The sequence below is a fragment of the Oryzias melastigma genome, linkage group LG9, assembly GCF_002922805.2.
Source record: "Oryzias melastigma strain HK-1 linkage group LG9, ASM292280v2, whole genome shotgun sequence".
NCBI classification, from domain to species: Eukaryota; Metazoa; Chordata; class Actinopteri; order Beloniformes; family Adrianichthyidae; genus Oryzias; species Oryzias melastigma.
Window position 1 is genome coordinate 14630588 of NC_050520.1, and position 13522 is coordinate 14644109.

General features: G+C 36.6%; 1 protein-coding gene across 4 annotated transcripts in view; it reads right to left on the reverse strand.

Moving 5' to 3' along the window:
* The window catches only part of ccser1 (coiled-coil serine-rich protein 1), a 118676-nt gene that overhangs the window by 88925 nt on the left and 16229 nt on the right, over positions 1-13522 (reverse strand). For all 4 annotated transcript variants that reach the window (XM_024275555.2, XM_024275554.2, XM_024275556.2 and 1 more), the window contains exons 5-6: positions 10608-10698; positions 7449-7554 (exon numbers count right to left, since the gene is read on the reverse strand). In XM_024275555.2, the coding sequence (XP_024131323.1) occupies positions 7449-7554; positions 10608-10698 (197 nt within the window). The remainder of the gene's footprint in view (positions 1-7448; positions 7555-10607; positions 10699-13522) is intronic.

Genomic DNA, 13522 nt, shown 5'->3' on the forward strand with positions numbered 1-13522 from the left:
GTTTGAAAAAGCTTGGGTTTGTGACGCAGCATCTGCCACTGGCAGGCCAAAGTCTCCCTTTTCCACTAAAGTTATGAATTATCTACTTGCAGACAAACAGATCCATTAACGTCTTCATTTTCTTTGTCTGAGCTGGTATCTGGCTCAAAACTGTATGGCTAGACAACTGATTTTGCTTGCCGGTTTTTTTTTTTGTTTGTTTGTTTTTGCTACACTAATGTTACCTTGGGCTTGTGAAGTGCTATAAGCTAGTGGGCGAGAGTGTAAAAAAAAAGGTTGATGGCAAATAAGCTGAGCTAACTTCCACCCAAATAGTCCCGGCCCAGAACTCAAGAGGCAAATTTCTAATGACCTCCTGCTGCTCTGCAAAAAATATGTTTTCAAAATGACAGAGGCTTTTTGACTTCAGCTAAAAATTGCATAATCATAATTAAAAGACCACTAGGAACCATTTTGCAATAGTAAAAAATAAAGTTGGAGTGAGAGTAGACTTTAAAAGTAAAGAACTAATACTGCTTTGTTACTTAAGAGACCATTTTTGTGAGGTAATTAATTATTTTTTAACAGCAATAACAAGTACTCTGCAACGTCTTATAGATTTGAGGTAACTTGCTAATCACTGCATGAATGGATGCAACAAACTGTGGAAAAAGACATATTTACTTCTTCACACAGGAGAACAAGAATATGTGTACAATTTTGGCTTAGTCCTAACAGGCTTCATCAAGTAAGGTGGAAAAGAGAGACCATCCTGACCCTCAATTTCCCACTGACAGTCTACGACAGCCCTTGAATTTCTGCAGGTCCTCTCCCCAGACCACGCATCCTCATCTTCTCAGAGAGGTAAACAGTGCTTAAAACCAAAATGGATACAAAGAAAAAAATGAAGGTAACCACTAGGAGAGTACCACTACTATAGCAACAAGGCAAGTTAAATCCAAAGGTTAAAATTTTGTTTCCTTGAACAAAAAGGAAAAATAGAAAAAGCTGTCTCTTTGTAGCACGTGTTAAAGATAAAATAAATGTGTTTTTGTCAACATTTTATCATCAATAAGGCAGAGAAATAAAAAAAAAACATGTTTGCTATCAGGAACTGACTGTACACTTAGTACATTAAGCATTAAAAACTACACACTATTGTTTTCTCTCTAACTCCTTGTAGGAAGAGACATTTATTCTTATCGCCACTTAAAAATGAGTATGAGTGATAAGAAAATGCAGCATCAAACACTTATTGATTACAAGTTTTTCACAGGCTGGTATTTTATCTTTACGCATTCCTGTGGTTATAGGGCAGGGATTTGAGTCAAAACTATTCTTTTGCAGAAATCTCTTTATCTGTTTCTGAATTCTTTTGGTATTCACTTTTCCAGCCCCAAAATGAAAACAGGGATTAAGGACAAAAAAAGGTTTTCTCTCACAACTTTGTTATGCTTTTACTCAAGTTTACAAAGGCCCAAAGGAGAAAACAAATAAATAAATCAAATAACTGCTGTCAAAATCATCTGACTGTCATGCAATAAAGAGGAAGCATAGATGGAAGTTTTTGTGAGTTTATTTATGTGCATAAAGCAGATGCTTGGTGCAGTCTGTCAGTCTCCTGCTGCTCAAATTCTCTCTGGACAAGCTGAATGACTGACAGGTTTGAGTGTGCTTTTTTTTGTTGTTTTTTTATGCTAGTGTACACATTTGTATGTTATGGAGACACAAACCTGTTTAGATGAACAGGGTGTAGACAGCAGTCTTTTTAAAGGGACCGGAACCTATGGGCATGTGTGCGTTTTTTGTGTGTTTTAGAAGAAGACAGCTCCCATTGCAACCTGCCAAATCAATGTTCATGTTAAAAGAGTGTGGAACCTGAGATAAACCAAGACTTGAAGTAGAGATAAGGCATTGACAGAGGAAGCCTGGATGGAAATACTTTTCATGCTTTTTGCTTCCAATCTCTACTTGCGATATTAACACATTTTCCATCAAATTTTTAGGCAAAAACGTGTTGTTGGATACAGTTATAATGCTGAACTAAAACCAGAAAGCAAAGTCTACCAGCAGCTACAGATACATCAAGAAAATAAATTACACATTTCAAGGATTACATAAACATTTTCACTTTCTTCAGAACAAGAGCAAAGCAGGAGCATGCTAGTCCAGGAATCAACCACTAAGCCCTTGTACTATCTTGTTGGGTCCAGATGACGCCACCTTTACATTGGTGTATTATCCCTCCAATGACAAAGGTGGGCAAAGGTGGACAGAATTTAATCTCTGCCGTGGCCACCAATAAAAATTTTTAAAATAATTTTAAAAACAGTTCAGCGCATCTTTTATCTCATCTTGGGAGGAGGCTGTCAAATCAGATTGATGGATAGTGTAGGGTCAAAGGTCATCTGTCAAAATTAGTTTGATGGAAAATATATTCAAACTTCTTCTGATGTGCTGCTAACCTGTCAGTCTATTCTTATTTAATGTTTACTGAAGCTGCGACTTAACAGTCAAGCTACCAAAAAAATAGATCCTTTGCTGACAAGATGTTCCTTTAACAAATCTTTCTCCCTAAGCGCAGTATATAACAACAACGTCTTACTTTCAGCAGAAAACTCAGCGTTAAAGACGTCTGTAGCTTATAAATAAGCGAGGATTATAAATTGATTCTACAAGAATGGCTCAGGGCCATCTAGTGGTGTAGCTCCACATGGCAACCAAACAGTTTTTCATCTTCACCCCAGAATTTTAGGGGCATCACCATCACCCTAAAACACCATCGCCTGCCCACTCTCCTTTACATAATTTGTAAAAAGAATGATCTCTAAAGAAAACTATTAATGTGGGCAGCCACAGTACAGCGTCTGACCTCTAATAGGAAGGTCATAGGTTAGGTTCCGCCCACACCCTGCAGTGACGTAAGACACTGAACCCTACATTGCTCCCAGCAGCCTGGCTTGCACTTTGTTTGTTGTTTCTGTCCCCATCAGTGTGTGAAGGAATGTGTGTGAATGGGACAGTGACAATACAGACCTTCAGACCTTGAAGAAGATTTTAACAAGTGCTAAATAAAAATACACCATTCATCATTTTAAGTTTCTCAAGGACCCATCACTCAAAGGACATGCACCCTTTGAACCAGTATTCATTATCTTCAGTGTGAGGAAATACAATTTATCACTGAACGAAAACACAAAATAAATAAAAAAGTATAAACCATCTTCAAATTTGTGTAATTATTATGAATAAAACCAATGCATTTCACATAGGCAAGCCTGGCATATGAGCTACATTTAATTTGAAACCTGAATGTCATTTATAACCACTTTGTTATTTACCAAATTAAATAAATGTGTATCGTTATATGCTGCTGTTCACCTTTCTGCTTATCCCATCAGGAGTCGCTACAGCAAATCAACTGTTACTGATTCCCACAGGAGGTTTGGCAGAGTTTGATGCTGGATGCCCTTCCTGACACAACCCTGTAAGACCCAGACATTTAGGGCAGCGGCGTGAAGGGTCTTGTCTAAGAACCCACCACTGACCAGTATTGTTAAAAAGGTTAATGACATCTATATATAGACTACATTTAAATTATTTATGACTGGAAGTCAGCAAGTAATGTATTTTAACATATGCATATGCTTGTGTGTTTGTATATTTGTTTCTTTTGCTTTAAAAGTCAGATTCTCTAAAAAATTGTGGGAAAATTAAAAATTCTTATACAGATTGGAATAACAGGATCATCTGACAAATTGGATGTTATCAGTTATCAGAAAAATCTAATATAACTGAGTTGTAAGTCTCTGCACATCTACATAAACTCTAAAAAATATGATAATAGACCAGCATTTTTCAGATTTCTTCAGAACATGTACACGTCAGGTCTAAACATTGTAGCAATCTGATTATTCTCAGTTATTGGATTTGCTATTATGCAAACAATCCTAATGATAGCTTTAACTGATAGCAGCATCAAGCAAGAAACTTGTGCTGGAATAGTGTTACTACCACTTTCAATGAGAGCTGCAGCAGATGAATGCTCACGGCTACAGCTGACTCATCTCACTAAAATGCAGATTGGACTCATCAAAGGCTAAAGCCAAAAGACAATCAATATTTGTCTTATTTTGCTCTTGCCCTGTGTTAAATGGGCTTCAGCAATGATTAAAGCATGCTTGCGTCTTACAACATTAAACCAAAGACAGGAATACAGATAAATCTGCTTCACATCAGTAATTCTGCTAATGTCAGAATGCATAGTACCTAGGCACTCATTGCATTCTTTTTTTTGACATTGATATAATGCTGTACTCTTTGACTGAAGAAGATGAAACCAGTTTTGATGTTTTTGGTATTTCCAGGTTGCAGTACGTCAGTCAAAGGAAACCCAATCAAAGTGGGGAAAATTGGTTTCAGCTGAATGACATTTCAGCTTCAGTCTTGTATAAAAGAAGGGGGAAAAATGCAAATATATGTGAGTGTGTTCAGGAATGAGAGGTCCTCCACTGCTTTCAGAGACAAGTGAGACTTCAGAGTAAATGAAGGAACCAATAAATTGTCTGAGAAAAGCCTCCGTCAGGTTGAAAAGGTTGCCTCATGAGCTGCGTGATTCCATAGCGCTTTCTGGAGGCAGAAAAGGTTTCTCTTCGGAGCTGACACTTTCAACAAGTGTCATAAACATGATCAAAATATTATAAAAATTTCTGACGAATGAAAAAGCCAGGCAACCTCAATGTCAAAACGTTAAATACATATCATTCATCGCTACTTATACACTCTTCACATGGGTTGACCTACATATTCCATATAAAAAACAGTTTATTTAAAAGCAAGAACGTCTAAAAAGATATATTTAGTCCCAGCAATAGAAATATATTAAATCCAGCTAGATGAAGGAAAGAGAAACATTAAAAGGTAAAGTAATAATCAACTCTGCAGGCTTGTCTGACAGGCCACAGGATGGCTCTACCAGTGATACAACCTGTTATTACCCACCGGCTCCATAAAACCAAATAAGCCTTATCCACAGAGCTGCTCCATATGCGAGTACACATCTTTGTGCAGATGAGTGCGAGGATGTGCAGTGGTCACATCAAACCATGCATGAGATAATCAGTGACAGCGGTACTCATACGCAGAAACTGAAACTGTAAAAATGTTCTTTCAGCAGTAAGCTACCGGAAGATAGAGGAGAACAGAAATACATACTTGCATATTTATTCAAAGGGAATTCATTTATTTATTGAGCATCTCCGGCTCTGTCTCATCTCAAAGGGACAGAAAGGCATAAAATATCTTGCACACTTGCACAGAGCAGCCAAGATCAGCGGTTCCAGAAATAGACAATAACCCTCCATCTTTCTCTCTGTTTGTTGTCACACAGCAATTGAGAGTGAGGTGTAAAAAGAAAAAACAAATAAACTATAGGGTGTAATGTGATATAGGTATGGCATACAGAAGATAGTTGCCCTGTGGGTAATTGCATCAAAACAGATCCCTGAGCCCTCCATATGCCCAAACACTACAAGGCTGCATTCTGTTTTAGGTCAGCCAATTCCAGACCATGGCCCAGTTTTTTTCTGCTTTTATTTCAGCTACTGCCCTGTTATAATGCTGTGACCACAGCATTGTCCTGTAACAGATGGCATGGACATGGCTTTTAGGATGATAAAAGCACAGTTGACCATAGCTAATTAACTAAAGATTTAATTCCTTTTTGGTAATTTCATGCAGCTAATATTTTGATTAATTCCAAACACATTGGACTGTCATTTCTCTGACACACACTCAATAATTTTCCCTTTTCGCTGTTTTTGGACTAACCTTTTTTTATTTGACTGAATCAAAATGTCACCACAGTAATCCATGTCCATGACATTCAAGTAGGCAGATGCAAAATAAACAAGCCGTTTGTAAAATGAAGTACCTCAAAAAGAAAAGGAGGACATATTTTTGAATCATAACAGAATTTGGCTGCATGTTTGACTTTTTATTTAAAAATGTTATAGAGAAATAACTTATTTTCTTTTTTTCTTTCAAGGATTATAATTCATAAAGTTATTTTGATTCATAAAATAACTGATTAAAGATCGTGTCAAATGCTCTTGGTTCAACATTAAAATGAATCTCTATTCACAAAAAAATGGGTCATCTGAAGACCACACAAATAGACGTTCAATTTTATAATGGTCATGAAGCAGACCAATTGCCTACTTTTTCAAAAACCCATGGGAATATTCTCTACTCAATCAGTTTTTTGGTTTCTACATTTGGGTGCATATATTTTATAAATAATCTGTTTTTGATAGTCTGTCTCCTGGAGTCCTGCATGTGGGTCATTCTCACCCATCCCAAATTTATGACATTTATTCATAGACTTCCTGCCTGTGTTTTAAATTTATTAGAACTATTAGTCACAAAAAGATGGGGCCCTTTTTTTGGTGCCCAGTTCTAATTGAGAGGAAAATTTTGCTCTAAATATTCACACAAAAATAATTCAATTTACCAGCAAATAATCTACCATATTTTTTCTAGAGTATAGGTCACAGGAGCTAAAACATGCGTAAAGCATAATAATGAAGAAAAAAAATCATATTAAATAACAATTCAAATTAAAGCCGTGAGCCACCCTCGCCCTCTTAGCCATTTTATGTTTTGGTCGCCTGGTGATACCACACAGATCAATGCAAGTTTCAGAAGAATCTGCAAAAGTACATTTTTGGATTTCCTTAGCAAAGGAGGTTATTTGTTAACAACAACCATATTCCTAATATGTTCATATCCTATGTTATATTAATAGTTTCAGCTTTGGCCAAGGATCAAATTTTCAAAATCTGACGTGCAAGAAATGTGCAAATAACAAGAGAACGCCACTTTTGCGAGCTCGCAACCTGAAAGGAATTCAAATCTGCAACTTCTAATTGCAACGTTTTTTACCCCCATATTATTTTCCAATGACACCAGAGAAGTCAGGAAACGATCGAAGGAAATCGCTAAGATCAGTTTTTTGGTTGTAGCTGGTACTAAAAGTGTTTTTTTTTTTTAATTTAAGATGGCGACCTCTTCACAAAAACAAAGGTTGACAAAACTCCAGGGGGTCATTTTAGACTTAAGATGATGGCATGTGTGAAATTTCATGAAAATTGCTCCAATAAAATGTTAATTTTTCTTTACGGGAAAATCGCAAAGTATCAGATTTTGGCACTAAATGGCTGGTAAGCCCTAGGTGGTGTGGCCATCCCATAATAATTTTCAAACTTCCTTTGGGTTTATGGGGCACACATATAGTGGTTTCCTTAGTAAGTTTTTTTTTGTCAGTAACAAACAGTGTTACACAGCACCTTTTAGTGGTTGTTGCTATTTATTTTGTAAAAATCACATATAAGTCGCTACCGTGGCCAAACTATACAAGAATTGCAACTGATCCTCAGAATAATACGTTAATTATGAAAGACCACATTTACCTTTGATTGCCTTCTTTGCCTGGAATTCGGTCCCCCGATGCATCCATGGGAGATGGCAGAAGGTTGAGACAAGAGGTCAGGGACTGGCTGGAGTCTTCTCTAGATACTGTGGACAAACCAGGACATAAATAAAAATCACTGCACTGTAGATGCTGCTTTTTTTTTTTTATCTTAAATGGTGCTTGCACATAAATGACCAATTTCGACCACAACAACTTTTAGTCTGCAACATTTCATACCCGTTGGCTGCTTCAAAGAATGATATTCCTGTTTTAATGGTACATTTAGCACAGTTAGGTAAGATAGGAGACAAAGGTAAAGATTTGGTATTTCCACAAAGGTTTGATTTCAGACTTGCAACATTGAACACTGCTGGCCATAAATTGCAGTGAAACAGCTTCCTTTTTAATAAAGGCTTCAACAGGCCACAAGAGAGAGATAAAAAATGTGAAGCACCAGAGAGTCTGCAAGTATGGGGGTTGTAGGGTAGGTGAAGATCCAGTTGTGTACGTCCGCGAGTGTAAATCGTTGAGCGCATATCTAAAAATGGTCGCACTGTGTACCAAGTTGAACGCATGCAAGTTTCTTTAAATGACTCACTTTGATCACGTAAAAGAGCCTTACTCTTTTTATTGCTAACACAAAGTCTAAGACCCCCGACTTTATGAGAACAATTCATCAAATCTTTAATTTCATGCTACAGTCTGCAAACCATTAGCTCTGATGCCTAAGCATGCACACCCGTGTGCTGGTGTGTATTAATGATGGTACCTCCTTTAGCTTTGAATCATGCAGTCCCTGTAGAGACGCTATTATTGTGTGTGAGTGTGTGTACTTTGTGTGAGCGTAGGAACACTCAGTCCACACCTAACCTCTCCTCCAGTGCAGGAAATGCTGTTTATTAGGGCTGAAGCTGCTGTTGTAGTTCTAATTCAATCTGTTACTTAGCATTTTCTTTCACTTAGCAGCAAACTGAACTACTTTATGAGGCAGAGAGGTACTTAAATAAACCCAGGAGATAAATAAATGAGAACCTGAAAAAAATTCTAAATGAGCTGAAGTTCTGTTTCTTAGTTGTTCGACACAAATTGACTTATATATATATATATATATATATCACAGGTAATATTCAGGTTTAATGCTGTCACAATCTCACTTCAGTTTGTAAACTTTTCCCTTCTTTCATCTAACAGACATGTAACAAGTTGTCATTTCCTCTATAACAGGGGTATCCAAAGTCAGTCCTCGAGGGGCCAGTATCCTAGATTTTTTTCCAACCAACCTGCCGTTGAAGCTCCTTAATGGTCAAACACACCTGATCCAGGTAATCAGCAGCAAATAAGGCAGGGTTTCTGGAAAACCAGCGGGAGGACACGCCTCCTTTATAAGCTAATTTCACAAATTTACATTTTTGCATTCCTCTTTGCACCATTGTCTCTTATCTGTTTAGTTTAGCATATAAACCAGAGTGTATGCACCAACATCATAAATGTTTATAAGTTTGCTAAATATTTTGTACTATTTAGAGCATTTATTAACTCCTCCTATGAGCTACTATATTCTAAAATTATATTAAAGCCTTACAACTACTTTCATAGTAATAGGGTTTTATTGACTTTGTGTGCCATGGTTTATTTTTGCAAGGAAATTATCATTATTTATGGTTTATTGTGCTTAAATATCTTAATAAAAAATACATGAGTATTACTTTTTAAATATGTATTGGATAAATATCCATTTGGTTTTTACTTTTTGTTAAATTTTGTTTAAAAAATCCTAACTGTTCAATTTGAGATGAACTGCTCTTATAAAATAACCATAGCTGAGAAGCAAAAAGCTGGACTATTTCTGAAGGGTCCATTGCTTCACCAATAAACCTGTGTGGCTGAGGCAGCACGCCTTTCCAGTTGAATCTACTGCCGCATCAAAAGAAGCCCACTTTTCCTGCACATCCTCTGTCCTTCCATTGCTGCCATTAAGTTTAACAGAGCAGAGTTAGCACTTCACACTAACACTACCAGGTGTCATACAGCTCATTCTTTATCTCTCTGAGCACAAACTGCACATTGCATGCTAAGACTTTCAGTCTATAGGAGCTGCTCTGCATGTATAAAGAGACTGAGATATTAGCATGTTTGCCACAGGGCCTCAGCTCTGGATGCAGAAAACTAATGATGCTTTCAAGTTCATTTCAATCAATCCCAGAACAGTAGCATACCATGTCGATGTTGTGTGCTAGTAAGATGCTTTAACAATATGAGGAGTCTAAAATCACTGACTGTACATGAGAACAGGGAATGGTGAGTAAAGTCAATTCAAGGTAAAACTCACTCAACCAAGTAAATCTTGAAGTTTTTCAAACATATTTACAAGCAAGGATTAATCATAAAAAAATGAAGTAATACAGTATTTTTGAGGAATGTAAAGATATAAAGTCAGTTATTTGTCTATCATGAAAGCAAGAAAGTATATTATTGCAACAAATATGTATGACAAACAAACTCATATATTTAATAGCTACGCAATTGAGCTGCATTAGCATTAATTTTATATACAAAGGTTAAAGCCTCGCCCTGCACTCTATTAGTATGACATGTTTGCATGATGCATGAACACGAGCTGACAGTACTATTTGCACTCCATGCACCTCTGTGGTATGGCGTGAAGAGTAATTCTCATTAGACAGCCTCGTTTCAACCTTAAGGCATTGTTTATGTGACTGAAAAGCCAAAACAACCCAGAAATAAAGTGCTGTAAATGAAGCAGTTGCTTCAATGTCATGACACTTGATGATGGAGGGAGGGAAAATACTGGGGAGATTGGAATAAATATAAATGTGGATTAATGAGGAAGCCGAGAAGCGGGATGTGGGATGTGGGTAGAAAGAACAACAGCAGAGAAATGAGGAGGTTTAAAAAAAACACCAAGAGGGAAGAGGAAGAAATCCACATAGGAACGGGGAAATGTGAGGAGATGCTTACTTCTATAACAAGAGGAGGAGATGCATTTGTGAGGGCAAAGATTACCTCTGTAACGTATTGTTTGATTTATCTAAACTACACATTAGAACTTATGGACAAGAAAACACAAAGAAGGTAGTGTACAGCTATTCCACTAATGCTTTAAAGCTAAATTAAGATAGAAACATTAAAAAGTTACCATGGCGATGTCTCTGATCGTCAGAGTAATCAAGGTCTAACATGAGATCATCCTCATCCAGTTCTGATGAACCCAGGTTGTTCAGAACATCCTGTAGAGAGAAAAAAAACATACTTTCATAAAATACATTGTTTTATACTTATGCTTTTTATATGCTAATTTGTCCAATATCGTTGAATACAAAACTATAAAAAAAACTTTACTTTTCTTTTTTGTCTAGGGATGAGTTTGGTTTGCTTTGTGAAAGAAGGAAGATGCCAAGTGAGCATATTGTGTTGTGCAACATCTGTCAGCTTTAGCCATGCTTGACAAGCAAAAGCTAGCTGCTGAACAAACCAGAAAAACTTCGCCAATCTGCAGGATTCAATCCCCTTGACAAAGAGAGGCAGCTCATTAGTTAGTCATGCAATTTCTAAAACCATATGATCCTAAAGAAGTTTTAATATTACTTCTGCGGGCTATAAAAGTTTAATAAAAAGAAATGAGTGAAATCAACAGCTTTTTTTATGTATTCCTCTGCATAAAACGCAAAGTGAGAGGGATGTTTTTTGTGAATATTGACATCCTTCATTAAAATCCTGACTCTCCTACATATTTAAATGTTTAAACTAAATAAAAAAATGACAACATCAAGGTGATCAATCTAAAAGAGACATACATTTTTCATAGGATGTTTTTTATGGATATTTCATCCAGTGTCTGGCCCTGAAAAAAACATAAACCTTGCTGATATGGTTATAAAACTACCTGAAATGGATTTTCCCCCCCAAGTATTTCTGCCTTAAGTGACTAATAGCTGTGGCAGGCATGTAGCATCACTTGCTGCCAAATACCACCCATTTCCTTACAACCTTTCACTAAAAGCCCCTATGTTGTTTAGATATTAAGATGTTAGAGTCCTATGGAAAAATCTTTACTTGGTTTAAAAATGTTCCAAAGGTCAACACTGCCATCTAGTGATCAAATGAGAGATATTGACACCAGATTTCAAGCAACAGAGACAAACAAATGACAGTTGATAAGTGTTATCATTAATTGAAAATTAAAGACTAAATTAAATATAGAAATGTAAAAAAAATAAAACTGTGTACTATAATTAACTTTTTTTGAATGATCAAATAGAATTAATTTAATTCAACTGGTAAATACCTTAAAAATATATGTTTAGCTATATTTCTGTAATGTCTACAAAAGAATGACAAAAAATGAACATTTCTGCATCACTAAGTAGTTTAATCACATTAAAAAAAATGAATTTAAACTGCTAATTTTCTTCCAGATAATAAAAACACTATGGAGGCGGGATTTATACTGTATATCTAATACTTTTTCTTGGAATTCTTAAGAACAAAAACTATCAAAAACTATTCGTCAGAGGTCGCCACAGTGAAGCAACTTTCACTGATTCGCACAGGAGGTTTGGCAGGGATTTTAATGGCAGATATAACCCAGCATTTTATCCGGGCGAGTGACGGGTCTTGCCTAAAGACCAATAACAATAGAATCACTAAACATCTCAATCCCTCCCCTCTTATGTTCCAATTAGGAAGTACATGTCGGTTCCAAGAATACCAAAATCCCATAGACTTCTTTTGAGAAATCAACACTTATTACTCAGTCATTCTATTTGTCAGAACAATCATTCTTGCTCTGATACATTCTTCTTAGCATCTTGTTTCTAAGCCTACTTTTAAAAAAAATTTTTTTTCTTTATTGCAAGTTATTGAAATCATAAACTGACCAATCAGATGCCTCACTAAAAGCATGTGGTGCCTGCTGGCCCCCACCTTGAATGTTTGATTGACAGATTCTCCTGTCCCAGCTTTCAGTGGAAGTGGTGTGGACTTAAACAAGCTCATTCCTAACAGTAGTTCCTCTAAAAATGAGACTCGGACCGACTCGGACAATCACATAGTCTGGTTTCAAAATGGCGGCAGCAGTTTTAGGAAGTCAAGGTGACAGCTTTGGCCTTAATTAGCGAGGACCGGAGCTCGGTTTTTTCTATGGGTGACGTCAACACCTCGCTATCTCCAGTGATCAATATGAGTCTAAATTTCTTCCAAAAAAAAAAAAAAAATTCCCTTATTTTTCCTTCCAGAACAATGTCCCAAAAATGTGATGTACTAGCATCAAATATAACTAGCAGTTAAAATTTTTTTGAACAGAAATTGGTTTTTAACTGCAGCTCACAGCTTTCATCTAAAACTAAATTACCCAATTTTATGATCCCCTTTAGACACAGAAAGGTGCTAATGTAACCCAAAAATAACCCCTAATGTCACCTTTCTACCACAAATATGTGATTGAGAGGGTATAAAATCTCGACTCAATGAAGATAATATGAGATTCCGGTCTCATTAAAAGACAGCTCCATCTCTTAACTGGCAAACAAAATGACACCCAGAACAGAGATGAAGGGGAGCGGAAGATTCTCTCTGTCCATTAAAAGCCAGTGGTTGCTCTTCCCACTCAGTTTAAATCACATATTCAGTCAATGAAAATTACATGTTTTCACTGCTTTAGGGTGGCAAATGCATTAAGATGAAGGGAGAGCAATTTAGTTTTGCAGCCAGGTATTATAGCCTCCAGCAATGGAAAATATACAGACAAGCAAATGGTTTTCATTCTTTTTGAGTAGGCACTTCACAGCCAGTTGTGTTTACAATGTTCCTGAGGGCACAGATGATTGAATGTCCACTCAAATTGGAAATCCGTTTGTTGAATAAAACCTGTGTGATGAAATAATGTCCCCGCAAAGTTGTCTCCCAGTTTATCACCTGACATTTGTCTTTTTCGAACAAGTTAGCACACATTAATCAGTCATCCCAGTGCTATGCAAACATCTGTCTTGAATTCAATAAACAGCGCTATTTAACATTTCAGAGATGCACACCTAAATTCCTGCAATTTATAAC